Genomic DNA, 16,241 nt, shown 5'->3' with positions numbered 1-16,241 from the left:
CTCCTCTCCTCTCCTCTCCTCTCCTCTCCTCTCCTCTCCTCTCCTCCTTTTTTTTCCTTCTCTAAAATATTTTCAGGGAAAAGAAACATTTCCAACGTCCCCCAGCTGGGACTTTGATCCATTTGTTTATGTGGTCCTTTGCCAGACCTGTCTTAAATACTTTGGTTCCTCTCTAATTTATCAGTACAAGAGATATTTATATTTGAAGACACTATTCTAAGTAGTTTATTTTCAGCTAGAAAGTAAAATATTACTAGTGATTTATGACTTTAAAAAGTGATGTTATGTACTAATGGAAAATATTATTTTGACAGTAACTTTTACATCATGTAACATGAATTATGCATGGCTGCAGAATTTTGTTAAACTCTTTGAATTTTTATTTTATTGTTTTTATTTTAATTCACGGTTAAATTTTTGGTTTTGCAGTCAATGAAAATTGATCGTTTGTTCAGGGGATGTGTCTTGCTAGCAACTTTGAATAAGAATGGAAGTTCTTTAATAGAGTATTTAAATGACAGCTGTACCATGAAGTACTCCTATATTTTAAATAGAGTGATCAACCTCTTCTATGATAGCAGAGACAGAGCTTTTCTATTCTTAGCTAGTGTGATGATATCCATGCCATTCAGCCCTTACTTCTTTATTAATGTTCTTCTGCCTGCCAAAAGCAGTACAATGTATAGATTTTTTTTCAAGTCCCTATTCACCTGAAATAGCTTGCTTTCTATTTATCTCTGTCTCAATTTAGATTGTGATTCATAGGTCTACAGTGAAACATTATCATCCCTTTAAAGGACACAGAAACAAGAACTAGCGCTGAGGGATCTTCATTCCTCAGCTCTTAGACTCTGAGCTCCCCAGAGCAAGGGCTATCTTTGTATTTTACACAGTGTCAACCACACTATCAGCACCTAATTAAAAAGAAAGAGGATGGAGCCAAGAAGAAGCTGCCTTTTTCATACTTCTGCTGTGGTTATTGACCTGTTAAACATTGCTTTTCTTTCTTTTTAATTCCTGTGCTGAACTGAGAGTTGGATCTCCCTTCAGTAAAAATGGCTAGGAAAAAAAAAAAAAAAAAAAAAAAAAGCCTGTTTGGAGCAGAGCAGAAGGAAAACCTTCCCTTCTGGAGGAAAAGCTTATATCAAAACAAATTACAAAAAAAGTGAAAAATCAGGTTGGAAAAGACTTTGCAAACTCATCTCATCTATCTCTTTTCTGAGGAAGTATAAGCATCATCCATAACCAATTCCCATATTGGAAATTTATGCATATTTTTGCATAGGTATTCTAGCGCTTAACCAGCCTTGGAATGAGATTTTTTTCCCCATTACATCTAACCTATATACCTCATGTTTAATATAAAGCTTGTTCATTTTAGTACTTCCCTTTGAAAAATAGAAGGAAGGCTCCCATATTATCAAAATTCGGTCATCCCTCTGTTCTGAACAAAAATAGTTAATTTTCCTTCTTAGCTCATTCTTCTGAATTTCACTATTCTTATATTTATCAGAATTGTCTCCAATTTATATATTACATTCTTAAAATAAGTCAGCTAAAATGTTCCTGCTAAAGCCTCAGCATTACTGAATGAAGCTGAATATTGTCCTTTATCTTGTCTATATACATGGTTTGTATACATGAGAAAAATTATCTTCCAGAAACAGAAAGTGTGATTTTTGTTCTATTTGGCTAGCAGGCAGTTATAACGTGCAGACTCTTTCATTCATCACTGTTTATTGTATTTTTGTGTGTGTGTGTATGTTGTTTTTGTCCTGTTTTATTTTATTTTATTTTTTTTTTAATGATTCTTGTTGGTTTTTAAGAAGGAAAATAGTAGTAAGTACTCTCAGTTTCTGTGTTTGTACCAGAGTGTGCAGTGTTAAGGAAAAATCTATGAGGAGTAGTGCTCTTTACCAGCATAAGATAATTTTGAAGAGTTGGTTTATATATTCCCTCTAAACATTTCTTAATGAACACAATTTTTGTGTTCACTGGATACCACAATTGTTAACAGATGTATGATAATTTGAAGATGAGTCTCACTTCTGAGTTGTTCATCTATTGGTGCTATTTGCTCTTTGTTGAGTTTTATCATCAGGGACCCTTTCGGAAGATCATGAACCATTAAGAAGAAGCAGGATCCAGATGAGCAAGTGGGGAAAAATCACCTTTCCCGTTAGGCTGGTCAGACTCAAAACTGGTGAGGGGACCTTTTACAGGACAATAGGAAAGTCAGATGGCAACCCATGAATGAAAAAAGTTGTCTGGGTTGGGATGACATGTAAGAGCAAAACCTTGAAAACAACAAATCAAGGCAGAAGGATGGCCTTCTCAAATGTGTGCACTCAAATGAGGAAATGCTGGGGGGTAGCACTGTGAGGAAACTCTGGTACATGTTTTGGAAATCTGCATAACCATCTGAAGTTTCTGTGCTCCAGTGCACACTGGAGCACCTCTCTTATGAGGAAAGGCTGAGGAAACTGGGTCTGTTCAGACTTGGGAAAAGACAGTTGACAGGGAATCTGATAAATATCCATAAATTTCCAAGGTATGAGAGGCAAAGGAACGAGGCCAGTCTCTTTTTAGTGGTGCATGGAGACAGGACAAAGGGAAATGGCCACAAGCTGAAGCACAGGAAGTTCTACACGAATGTGTGTAAGAACTTCTTTACAATAAGGGTGACGTAGCACCAGAACAAGCTGCCTGGAGAGGTTGTGGAGTCTCCCTCTCTGGAAACATTAAGACTGCATGCCTACCTGTACAACCTGGTGTAGGGAGCCTGCTTTGGCAGCTGGATTGAACTAGATGATCTCTAGCGGTTTCTTTCAGCCAAAATTCCAATTCTGTGATTCTGTGTTGCCGTTTATGCAAGAAAGCAGTGGGAATGCAGGAAACTATTTACTTGCAGATGATGAACGATCTGAGAGTCTAGGAATAGTGGGCAGACCAACATGGGTTATGCTATGGTGGGTGTCTGCTACCAATGTCCTTGCAAGGAGGAAGTACATGAGGCCTTCACAGTAGAGGAGGAAGCTTGCCGTTCTCTGATCCTTGTTAGAGAATTAAACTATCTGTGTGGAGAAATATAGCAGAGCACAAGATTTCGTTTCTAGGTTTCTAGAGTGCAGTAATGATAAATTCTTCACACAGATGATTAAATAGCTTTATTATTCAACTTTACTAACGTATTATATCTAGTATCAACTTTACTTCTCTGACACTCAGATCTAGATTCAGATGTTTTATTACTTTGTTTTGTTGTTTTTTTTTTTTTTTTTTAACAGACTTGAAAGAATATGTATGAGATTTTGAGATAATGGTGTTTGGAAATCATCAGTGTGTGCAATTGCAGAGGACAACAGAAAATGTATATTGACAACTTGACAATTGACAATTTGAAATTAAATATACATATCATTAATTTATCCAAGACAGGCAATGTTCCATTTGGAAAAGTATGTTTTAGGTTATGAAATGAACAGAGGTAGATGAAAAGGTGAATTATAGATTCACATAGTTTTCTCATCCAACATTTTTCCGAAGAAGTAGATCCTCCTTCTACTGTTTATATTTCTAATTCCGAACTTTTCTTTCAGCTGATCTATCTGATAGACAATATAATTTATAATTCAATAAAGACAAAAAAAAAAAAAAACAAAAAAAAAACCAGAAGAGGAAATAAGCAGTGTAGAATGTTGGTATATTGATTTCTTTTACATTCCTACCTGGTTCCAAGCTGCATAACAAACCTATTGTGAAATATTTCTCCAATACATATTCAGTTCATGAAACAATCCATTAAAATAATAGTTATGTTCCCAGGCAATGTGGGTATGTATACACATTGTCCGCTGTTTTTCCAGCACTGTCTTTTCCTCCTGAGAAATATTTGTCTTTAAGAGCTAGTTTTACCATTCACACTCTTTCCCTTCCCTTCTCCCCTGCCTTTTCTATCCTGTATGGCTTCAGTTGTGATGTACTGTGTTCTACACTGGCAGCCAAAAGAGCCAACCACACCCTGAGGTGCATCAGGCCCAGGCAGGGGAGGGATTGTCCCATTCCATTGTGTGCTGTGTGGCCTCACCTTGAGCATGGATCTGTGTCAGGGGAGGGACAGCTAGGGGTTAGGGAAAGGGTCTGCAATAGAGGACGGTGGGCATGACCCCAAGTGTCTGTTCAGGGAGTGTTTGGACAACAACCTCAGATATAGGGTTTGATTTTGTTCCTATATGGAGCCACAAGTTGTGTTTGGTGATCCTTGGGTGTCTCTTCTTGCTTATGATTCTATCTCTGATTCTCTCTCTTATGTGAGCAATGAGGCGCACAGCTGTACACAGGCATATGTGCACACGCACATGCATGCACATACTTATGATGTGACATTCATTTTTCCAGTATAGCATTTACTATTTTCAACCATTTTGATAAAATAATAAGCAATAAGTGAAGGCTGGGAACAGTATCCTCTGTCATTCCTAGAACTCCGATTGTGAGTAAATTCCCTTTATTCTGAACTGATTAATTTCCCGGAGAGAGCAAAAATCTGAAATTCTGACCTCTTACACCATTAAGAATCTCCCACAGGCAAACCCTGGCATAATGCATTTTTTGTTCTTCTTGGATAATCTATTTCCTAACGATCAAATTCTTCTGGCTCAGAAATGTTTGTACTTAAATAGCAGATGATTTTCTTACTCTTATTGGCACCATAATCTCTCTGACTTCTTCCTTTCCTTGCACCCCATGTAACTAAAATTCAGTTTTAAAGACTGAGTAAAATAACAAGGGGTTGTGCAGTATTGCACAAACAAACTTGAGTTGAAGGTGATTTAAAATTGGGTGCTAAGTGTCTATAAACTCACAGAGAATTAATAGGTGGTACAGACATATTCACCAGATTGTTATAATATAATTTAAAATGACATGGTAAATGTACAGGGGTATAAAAATTTTAGCTCTTACAATCTAAATACTCTCTTTAACAAAAACAGATCTTTTTTGAATATGGCACTAGTGATGATTTTTATGCTGATTGTAGAACTTGAGACAATAACTCATAAGAAATCAAGTTCTTTACCTGCTCTAACTTATATAGTAGCCAAATATCCCCATTTTCTTTTTTCATTAAAAAAAAAAGAATTTTTTTAGAGACAGAATTATGTGGCATGTGCACACAAGATGTTAGTTTGGGAGCTAAAAGCAATTCCAAATCTAGAATATTGAGGAAGGGTGAAGGAGTCAGCTTTGAAGTACTTTTTTCATCTAAAAGATGATTTTCTTGAAGGCAGAAATGCCTGCAGAAAGTTCATTTTCATAAAATGTTGAGACTGCTTTTCATCTACAATTTCTTTTGTTTCTCGTTATAAGCAGTGGAAGACAACAGTGTACACAAACAAAACATCAAACCTTGTTTCTGTGATGGAGATAAATCAACTTTGCGGTTTTGGAAAATCTCCTAAGCTCATTTGTTGTTCCTGGTGGAAATTAGTACTTCCTAAGGGTAGCAGCTTTAAAGATGGCTTTGATATCAGCAGTTTGAGTAGTATAAACTTGTCCTGACCTAGAGATCTGAGCAGAGCACAGAAAACAACAAAAAAAACTGTGTTCTGTGTTCTGGGATGGTTGAAGATATGGTGTGAGTTACCATCTTCATTTCTCATCACTGTGCACATTGATCAGCAGCTACTGATCTTAACAGTATAGCTCTAGTTCTGCTAGTCCTTAGGCCTCTGCTTAAACTTAATGCTTCAGTAGAGAAGCAGAAAAATGCAAAGCAGTAAATGTATTTCTTTCAGTGCATTTTATTTTACTCTACTGAAATTTTGTTTTTCTGAAGTCGCAGTACTAATGTTTAAGTATGAATAATATTTTCTTTGTTAATAGCTTCAAAGTAGAAGGAATTATAGAATATCCTGAGTTGAAAGGGACTCACAAGGATCACCAAGCCCAACTCCTGACTTTAAGCAGGACAATCCAAAAATCAGACAATATGACTGGGATTGCTGTCCAAACACTTTTTGAACACAGGTTGGTGCTGTGACCACTGCCCTGGGCAGCCTGTTCCAGTGCCCAGCACAGTCTGGTGAAGAACCTTTTCCAGATATCCAACATGAACCTCCCAAAAATGTTTGACATAGACATTTTTGTAGTCCAGAGTAAATCTCTGGAGTCTGATGTAAGGTTAGAGGTATGAGACAGGTGAAAGTCATGATTAACTGTAATTAAAATGTCACAGGCTTTTCACTGACTTTAAAAATAAATGATGTAGCTGAAAACAAGATTAAGTATCTAAGTCACTTTCCAGTGATGAATCTCAATGAGCTAATCCTTTCTGAGATCAAAAGAATGAAACAAACAAAAAACCAAACAAACAGAAGTGAATAGGACAGGAATGAAAAGTGGAAAGTCTGAATATATCTAGCCAAAAGAATGGGGAACAAAATTTTATGTAACATTTATTTTGAGTTTTAGTTCTTTATAATAAGGAAAAAAAATACAGAATTATTTTGTTTTCCCTCCCAAGTGGGGTTTCTTAACTTCATCGATTCTCTGCTGCAGAATTGCAGTTTAGTTGCTAAATCCTTTAAATCTTTAAAGAAGCTGATTTGCACTCATTCGTGCCTTAATGAATCTAATATTTACTCTCCAGAAATACATTGCATGATTATGTTTTTTAAAATATGTGTGCTTATTTTTTTTCTCTCTATATGTCTAATGGACCTGAACCAACTGGAAATATGTGTAGTCACAAAATATGATGAGATCTCATTATACAAAAAAAAAATACAAGGAGGGTTTCAAACGTGGAGCTTTTATATTTTACTAAGCAAAGAAAAATGTGGCTCCCTCGAGTGCTGTCACTGCCTACTGCTTTCTCTTCAGGAGGAGCAATGACAGGACTGCAGTGGAGGCAGAGCGGACAGCAGCAGCTTAGACCAGAATGAGCAGAGGGCAGGGGAAGTCTTTTTATCAGGAGCAATAGTACATTTTTAAAGCATTTCTGAAAAGTTGACATGGTGTGACACCTCGAGTTGTGTGCATGCGGGGGCGAAGATGTGCGGGTGTGCCTTTTTTCCATAGAAATATTTCTCAGAACAGGAGGTGCTCATCCCACACGTACCAGGCTGAAAGCAAAGAAACTGTGTTCAGAAAGATGCTAAATAAAGCAAGTGTTTAAGCAGAGGAGAAGGAAGATGAAAGAACAGTTCTAATGTGGATGTCAAAATAAGAATGGGACAATTGTTTAAAACAAAAGCCTAAAACATTTCAGTGTACTTGGAAAATTGAATTAGAAATATATAGGCCTGGTTCTCCACTGCTTGTCATTACATAATCAAGTTTTGCACAGTACCATACTGTAAGGATGAAAGTGATTTATATCTTTCATCAGGAGTGCAAATGGCTGAACTTCGCTTCATACTGCCAGGTAAAATATGCAAGCAAAGCAAAGAATTAAAATCTATCACAATGTTTGTGAAAATAACTATGATAGAGTATATAGTGACTGAGAATATAAAAAAATCTTCCTATTTTAGTTTGGCTGTTCCTACATAGTTCTCTTAACTTTTAACAAGGCAAGAGTAAATGGCCTCAAGTTGCACCATGGGAGGTTCAGGTTGGATATTAAGAAAACATCTCTTCTCAGAAAGAACAGTGAGGCAGTGGCACAGACTGCCCAGGGAAGCAGTGCAGTCACGGTCCCTGGAGGTGTTCAAGAAACATGGGGATGTGGCACTAATGGACATGGTTAGTGGACATGGTGGAGATGGACTGATGGTTGGACTGGATGGCATTAGTGGTCTTTTCCAACCTACATAATTTTAGGATTCTGTGATTATTAGCATTGTGTATTGAATATTTTCACTGAAGTTGCAAGGCAACATCAGCTTTGTAATGTACAGGTTGCGGAACACAATGATATATAGTAGTATTGCACATTATTAGGAAGCTGATATGTTGTTGAACAAATGTAACACAGATAATGAATTAAAAGAACACATACTCATGATTGTCATTTTCTTGATTTTTTGATTCACAGTTCACCATATGTGTAATATGTATTCTTCTAGTAAATGTATAGCAGGGCAGTGGGGAAGAAGGCCATTTTTATGTACTCCTTGATGCTGCCTTTTTGGATCAGGTATAATTTCTCTGGAAGGAGGGAGGTACATAGTCACAGGTATACATTATAATTTCTCTAATAAGAATGTTTAGATATAAGAAGCACCTTGGCATTGGGGTGACATTGGCAGGAAATGAGTAGGACAAGCACACACATGAGTAGCAAGCACACACACAGGAGCAGATGAGGATGCATGGGGGCTTCAAAGGAATAGCAGTAGTAGGGCTTGCACATTAGAAGTATTAAGGTTGCACAGTGAATAAGACAAATATACACATTATTTGTTAAGCAGGCAGTTATTGGAAGCCAGTGGAAAGCGAGAAAGGATCTAACCTGTTAGAATATGATGGTCAAAAGAGAGATGTGATATCAATTCCCTTTTTATTTATTAATTTTCCCTAGCTGATCAGAATCTGCTCTCTGTCTAAAAAATCAAAATAGAATAAAATTTTATAGTGGCTTCAGGAACTTGACATTTTTAAATGTCAAGTACCATTGTATGAATAATACTTCTCTGAGTAAATTCTTAGAATAATAGAATTGTTTGAGTTGGAAGAGACTTTAAAGACTATCTAGTCCAACTCTCCTGCAATGAACAGGGACATGCACAGCTAGATCAGGTTGCTCAGCATCTGATCTAGCCTGGCCTTGAGTGTCTTCAGGCATGGGACATCCGCTACATCCCTGGGCAGCCTTTTCCAGTGCCTCACCACTCTCACTGTAAAACACTTTTTCCTTATTATATCCAGTCTAAACCTCACCTCTTCTAGTTTGGAATCATTTCCCCTTGTCCTGTCACAGCAGACCCCGCTGAAGAGTCTGTTCCTTCCCTTCTTGCAGCCCCCTTTAGGTACTGAAAGGCAGCTATCAGTTCTCCCTGCAGCCTTCTCTTCTCCAGGCTGAACAGCCCCAGATCTCAGCCTGAGTTATGTCTTCTTTTCGGTTTAATGAATTTCTTTCTTTTCTGTCCTTGTCTATCATTAACTTTCTGTCTCCTTCATTGCAGTCTTCATGGATCTTCAGGTTCTTTATTCTTTTTTTTTTTTTTTTTTTTTTTTTTGGTAAACTCATTAGACATGGTTCCTTTTCTCTTTCAGCATCTCAATATTTCAATCTTTCTAGTCTCCAAAGACAGAAAGAATGTAATTTTTCTGTTCTGTGTTCCATTGATAAATTATTAAAAACTGTAGGCTAGACATTTTCATTCCTATTTTTCATTGTTTCATGGAGACCAGGCAAGCGTCAGAAGTCAGACTGCCACAGTGAAATTTTCATCCTGCCAATATGAATGGAATCATTTGTTCCTAGATTTAGGGTGGTATTCTTGCCCACATGAAATCCTGCTATCTTTTGCAGCTGGCTTAGAGGCTAAGCAGGTCACCCCATACTGGTGATTTCTCCAGCACCTCTAATTTTGACAGGTTCGATACAACCAGCATTCCAATTAATACAGTTTACCAGCATTTTTTCTCCTATATTTATAATAAAAATATTATACCAAGTAGGATCTAAATTTAGCTCAGTCCCACAGTTTTATGTTTCATCCAGACTGCTGCTGCAACCATCCAATTCCATGAATCTGGCTATAAATTCATATTAAGATTTTTTTTTTCTTTGCTTGGTTTTTTAACTGATTTTCATGCATTTAATGAATATCATTTTTCCTGTGCAATTTTCTTAATTCTCCTTCATGAACTGCAGTTGTTACCTTACATAAAAGAAAGCACACAAGTATGTATTAGTGATATTTTTTGACGTAAAGACATAAATAAAATACAGAATCTCACTGAACAGTTTGAAAGATCAGACCTTTTACAGTGTACAAAAAGCAGTGGGGTCATTAATCTTATTCAACACCAAAGTCTTCAAAAAGATGATAGTGCTAGTCCTAACTGTGAAAAATATGCATTACAAATATTGCATTCTAGAAGCCATGTGTGGTTGAGTCTCTGAATACCAGAAACATTGCCAAATTTGCCTTGGAAGTTTTTTTAGTGTTTATTTGGTGTGTAAAGAGTGAATTCTATTACTAAAAATAGAAACTCAGAAAAAGGAAATTTCAGTCTAAATGATTTAAAATATAATACATCTATGATCTGTATATGGCTGTAATCTTGACTTTATCTGTAAGTCTCTGTTCAAATAGCCTGGCTGTCGTACAGACTTCACCTGAGTACAGGAGTGTTTAAGAACATTTTTCATCTTAAATGGTGAGATTTTTGAATGAGAGTTCATAGGCCGGAATGTGATGTAATATAATTTGCTAATACATGTCCTCAAGGGCACATCAAACTATTTTAGTTTTATAAGCAATGAAGTGAAGGCAGAATAAGAATATCACAAGTTTTATGTGACTGATCCCATAATTTACATTGTTGAATATTTGCTTAAACTGTTAATATATTCAAAATTTATAGAAATAGCCTTCTTGAAATGTCAGCACAACCTCACAGTTCCATTAAAGCTGGTTGGGCTAGAAAAGTATTGAAATATACTCATATGTAGGCATAAATGACAGTGGGCTTTTTTCCTGTTTTTGCTTGTTTTTCAGCAGATGCTTCTGAAATACCTGAGAGACAAAGTAATCTGATGTTTGCCAAGCCAGGAGGAAGTGTCACTTTTACTTGCCCTTACGATATTGGAGGTTTGGTGCAGCAAGTGAAATGGGAAAGGATTAAAGCAGGTGGGACAGATACCATTGTCCTGTGTAACTCAGGAGGAGAGCGAAGATTTGGTTCAGATTTCATAAAACGTGCACTGGTGGATTGCTCTGGTCAGGCAAGCTCAACGATTGTCATTCAAAACGTCACAGCTTCCGACTTCGCAAAGTACCGCTGCATGGCTACTGGAAGAAATAAAACCTTTGAGATGAGTTTCACTGTGGTTGGTAAGTAAAGAAGGTAGTGGTAAATGTTTTCAGGACCTTCTGAGGCATCAGCATCTTCACCCATAACAAAGAACACTCCAGTAACAAATGAGAGTTTATTCAAATGCCACATTCAAATTAGCAGTGTGAGAAAGATGACAAAGTTAACAATCAGTCTGGTTTCCATGGAAATAAGCTGGTTTAGCTTGTCTAATGTCGTAACAGGACTTCAGATCTGTTTGTGAGAAGCTGATTTGATGATAGGAAGGAGACTCTTTGAAAGAGGAGACTGCAGAGTTTGCAAGGGAAGAACACTGATCTCCTGAAGACGTGGGGCGGTCCCCATTAACACAGTGTACTGCAGGGCATGAACCTTGGTCCTAGGTGAGAGACCTGTCTTCCAGTGGGAACTAAGAGCAAACTTCTGTTGTAAATGTAGAATCTGTAGAATGGACTGTGCTTTGTTCAAGTAAGGAATTTCCATAGCGGGAGCTGAATAATTCTTCAGGTTTTGCTGGGACTATTTTCACAGTTTGATTATAATGGGAGCTTCGGTCTCCATACACAGACAGATAAAATTAGATTGCTCAAACTGTGAGCTAAATCCCACTTTTAGATCTATGTTCTGTTATGACTGTAAAAACAGTTCAGTTTTAGTTCTTCTGTGTAGAAGAACTTTTTCTCCTTTTGAAAACAGAGTTCTTGTACCACCCCAGCCCTTCTTCTCCTGTTGCAGCATTCAGGCCAGCTCTCTGCTGTCTTTGGTACTGCCTTTGTTAGTGTTAATAAATGAATGCTGGCAGACATCTGTTTGGCAGCACGTAGAGCTGTGGCATGCAGTATAGAGCTTCAGAATATGCTTTATCTCAGATACATGTATTGAGAATGCACTCAGGAAGAAAAAGTTGATAGATTTTACTCTGAACACTTGGCCACAAAAGTCCATGAAAATGAACAAAATGTGATGAAGCATCAGGCAAATAATTTCTCTCACCTCTAAAATTTTTTAACATTCAATTTTCAAAATATTGACTATATTCATATAATTAAGCATTCACAATTTGTATAGCAATTAAAATATTTTGTTTGCTCCAAACAAAGTGTTTCTTGTACCAAACCTAAATCAAATAATGAGTTGCCAAACAGCCTCAACTTTAAGACCTACCTATGCAAATTCTTTCTAGTTAAAAACAAAACAAAGCAAAAAATAGATAAAGATATTGCCTGTTTTGATCTTGAAGAAAATTCTATTTATCGTAGCTGGTTTTAACACCAGCATAGTTATGCGTTACTGTTGGAGAAAAAAGGTATGAAACCACTGAAGAAGCTCAAGTGTGATTCAGAAAACAGTCCTCCTCTAAAACACTCTACATTTTGATACACTTTATTTTGCTTTTTTTTGTTATTCCAAAAGAAGTGAAGCATCAAAGATTTCCAATTGTTTGCCCTTAATGTTTAGATATGTTTCATAATGCATGACTATTAGTTCCACAGGGATATGGAGAAATGCTAAGAGGAAAGCAGAGAGAGGCCAGGTGTCAGCTCCCACAGGCCCTGTGAAGAACTTCACTCAGAGTTTCTTACTCTGCTTTGGTGCAGTTTTAATGAAAGAATGATGACAGAAACTAGATGTGTTGATTTTTGTATATGCTCTATCAGTTCAGACACTTCATTTTCCTCGGGTAAGTTGTTACAGCTAAGCCACAGTCTAGGCTTGGATTTGGCACCAAACTCTTCCAATGATTTTATTCTGTTGATGTAATTCTGCATGGGTACTGCAAATCTTCTTACCTTGGCCAGTGACAGAGACACTCAGAAATACAGAGTCTAGGAGCCGGCAGAATAGTTGCACTGTGAATAGTAATAGGGAGAACTCTGTTTTGGTTGAGAGAGTAAGAGGAAAGCAAGAGGAAAAATAATAAACTTTTTGTGTTTATTTTAAGAGAAGCTGTGTATTTAAAGATTCTAAGAATTTCTGAAGAGGAAGAAACTCGTAGGAAAGGAGATATAAAGTAAGGACAAGAGATTATCTGCAGAAATGATAATAATTCTAAAACCACAGATTCTGAGAGGTTACACAGGAGAAAAATGAAGCTTACTTCTTGTCTGAAGGTGGAAGTATTATTGCAAGGAGAAATAACATGAAATTCCTGTGAAGAAAAGAAGAGGAATGTAAGAGCAGATATTTAGGTATGGGAAAAGCCTTGGCTGCTCTTGCAGTTGCGTCAGTAGAAGTCAGCATGCTTCATTTAATGTTTTTCATCATCAGTGAAAACAAAACCGTGGGACCTGTTCAGTATCATTGCCAGCTCTTTCCCACCAAATATTGTTATTTTTGTTTAATAGTAACAGAATTTCTAGCTGAAATGGCAGTTCTACAAATCTGTTTTTGACCTTAAAACCTAGAAAACATAAAGTAACATATATGTAAATCAGTGTGGATTTGCCAAACAACAGCTGCAGAAACAGAAGGCTGAGTATTACATAATTATGTAACATGTTCAAGAGATTTAAGATTAATTTCTGTATGCTCCTCACTGTTCTGCTGTTTCTGAAAATTCTGCTAATATGGTCATGTCACCAGATTTCACGTCTGAACCAATCTTTAATTTTTACTTACCCCATTTTTCCCTCTGATTAATTCTTTTCAGCAAGTTTCTGAAGGAAAGAAGCAGATTTGTTATAATTTTGTTTTGGTATATAAATAGGTATTCATAGGTACATTGGTATACAAAAGAAAGGGAGAATGAAAGAAATTGAAAACATGGAAGAAACTGTTATTTCATCCTGAAGACCTAAATGTTGTGGAAAGATTTAATTTCAAAATGAAAATTTACAGGCTTTGAACACCTCTCTCTGGCAGCAGCCACAGAATTGGGCTGACATCTGAGCTCAATGTGTGCAAATGTGGAGGCTTGCAGCACAAATGCACCTTTTGGTATTGGCAGGAGATGAAAGAAAAAAGGCATAGTGAAGTCACATTTCTCCCTACTGATTTACTTGTGTTATGGATAGACTTTAAAATGCCACTTCAGCTGTTTCAGGTGGCTGGGTAAAGCTCTGCAGTGGTTTCTGGGCCACCAGAGACAGTGCCAGCTGGGCAGCCCCTGGGACTACCTTCTGTGCAGTTTGAGACCTGGTGATCTGTGCATGAGGATGATGGATTGAATTTGGGTTGTGCCAGTGAGATGTGAGTTAATGATGTAAGGAAGGTCTGTGCTGATTTTTTTTTTCTTTCTGGTTTTGGCTTTTTTCATACTTTTTTTATTGTTACAATTTACTATCATTTTGAACCCACCTATTTTGCATGAAAACTACTGTAAAACACAAAAGCCTTATACGATTGAGCTCTATGCAGAATCTGTGTAGCAACTAATGCCTAAAATGGCTGGTAGGAAGCTGCTTCAGTTTCAGAGCACTACTAAATTTTCTCCAGTGTATTTTAGCTATAAAAGAGACTTTTCACCTTAGGAACTACTTCCTGATGCCTTCAGTTTTAAAGAACAGGAAGCAAATAATCACAAAGATAACAGGTCAGCATAAGGCAAACCCAGCATTTAGAAAAAAATGGCAGATGAAATGAAAAGCAGGGCAGCCCTTGTAGAGTCACAGCGGGTTATCACACAATCCTTCCAAGCTGGGAGAAAGCAGCAGTACTTCTGTGCCACAGAAAATGAACACAACATAATGCTGTTCTAGTGGGTGAGGAGAATCAAAGTATGAGTGAAATTAGCTTCCTTCTTCATACATGAATTCTTCCTGTATGCATGCAAGATATCAGTCTTTGTCTGTGGATCTCTACTCAAAAAAGCACTTTTCTCTGAGCATAAATGCAGTCACTCTGGATTTCTATCTTTCACTTGTGGGCAAAATTATTTCAGTGATGTCTAGTTACATAGCTTACATGTCAGATCAGCAAGGCATGTGACAAGCTACATGTACATATTCACAGTGCAGTTAAAATCTCTTGTTAGGACAAATAAATGTCTGCCCCACCAGTACTTTCTCCTCAAAACCAAAGCACTAAAGTCTTAGCACAGAAAAGTTTCAGAGTCTTGTAGAGAAAATGCCAAGGCTACAAAGCTATTGAGGGAGCAAATATTGTCTAATAATGGGAATTTTACTCAAATCAACATATTGCCTTTGATGAGAACACAAGAGCTAAAGAGACACATGGCAAACCTGTAACGTGTTTCTTCAAAACCTAGAATGTTATGTTAAAGTTGTTAATTATAATAGATTTTGTATTGTTAACAAAAACAGCTGCTTCAGGAAAGGTTTACTTATTAAGATGAGAAAAGGCAAAAGGTCTTTTGAGTTGTTATTGCTTCCAAAAAAAATCTAATGACTTCTCTCATCCAAATTGAACTGACAGCTGATAATCCCAGTTCTCAAACTCATTCAGTCATAGATTGTTATCTTGACCTGATAAACTGAAGGTGAAATGCCATGAAAAGAAAAAAATGAAGTCTGGAGGGATTGGACTGCAGGATGGAGACATTGCTGAAGTCTGGAATTCTATCCACATTCACCCACCCAAAATGGTAATTAAGCATACAATTTTAAACAGAGTAGCAAAAATTTCTTTGTTGCTTACAGAGTGTTTTCTCCTTATTCCTGTAAGTATTCATTGGCACAGATGAAGATTTTCTGTGGCAAGTAGCCAAGAACTTGAAAAAAATATTTTTTCTTGGAGCTGGACATATGCATATGCACTATTCTGTCATTTCAAGCACGTAGACATTGAAAACATGCTGGAAGTAGAGTGTCTGCATTTTGTAGTTGTAATGACAGAAGTCATTAGTTTGTGTAATCAGGTAGCATTCTCTATTGTGTCACATACCTTCAGCAGCGTAAACTTTTGAGAGAGTAAGTAATATTGGAATCCAAGTGATAAGATTCATGTGTATTCAGTATTTTTTTGTTATCCTTTCCAATGAGCACATTAATACTAAATAGGCATACCTGAGCTGATTTCAATGGGTAATTTGATCCAGGAGAAAAGCCAACTGATGATGGCTCAGCAGATGGTTTGCTGAGATTATTGTCATTACCAATACTGATTCTTTTTCATTTGTCTTTGAATTAAGCGTATAGTTTTCTAGTCTATCCAGAATTAAAGCTCTTTGGAGCAGCTGTGGTTTCATCTTCAACTGCTCTTTCTCTCTACATTGTCTAGAACATTAAAGAGAGCTAACCTAAGTAGTTATTGCTCACCAATAACTTGTTAGTTTCTATCTGAAACACACA

At 36.9% G+C, this 16,241-nt stretch overlaps 1 protein-coding gene and 1 long non-coding RNA gene across 4 annotated transcripts in view; one reads left to right on the top strand and one right to left on the bottom strand.

The window, feature by feature from the left end:
* The window catches only part of LOC122170296, a 28,734-nt gene that overhangs the window by 1,536 nt on the left and 10,957 nt on the right, over window positions 1-16,241 (bottom strand). The window contains exons 2-5 of one of the 3 annotated variants that reach the window (XR_006171719.1): window positions 13,612-13,649; window positions 13,091-13,141; window positions 12,783-12,842; window positions 8,969-10,970 (exon numbers count right to left, since the gene is read on the bottom strand). This is a non-coding gene — a long non-coding RNA (uncharacterized LOC122170296). Of the gene's footprint in view, window positions 1-8,968; window positions 12,843-13,090; window positions 13,142-13,611; window positions 13,650-16,241 lie in introns of those variants that run through there. The other 2 variants (XR_006171718.1, XR_006171722.1) reach the window with 2 other exon arrangements.
* CD226 (CD226 molecule) overlaps window positions 1-16,241 on the top strand; it is a 28,675-nt gene that overhangs the window by 6,035 nt on the left and 6,399 nt on the right. The window contains exon 3 of the mRNA XM_042837002.1: window positions 10,677-11,012. Coding sequence (XP_042692936.1) covers window positions 10,677-11,012 — 336 coding nt within the window. The remainder of the gene's footprint in view (window positions 1-10,676; window positions 11,013-16,241) is intronic.

This window comes from Centrocercus urophasianus, unplaced genomic scaffold, assembly GCF_019232065.1.
Source record: "Centrocercus urophasianus isolate 14NV4802_14NV808 unplaced genomic scaffold, USGS_Curo_1.0 seq_11, whole genome shotgun sequence".
NCBI classification, from domain to species: domain Eukaryota; kingdom Metazoa; phylum Chordata; class Aves; order Galliformes; family Phasianidae; genus Centrocercus; species Centrocercus urophasianus.
This window is presented reverse-complemented; position numbering and strand designations above follow the sequence as displayed.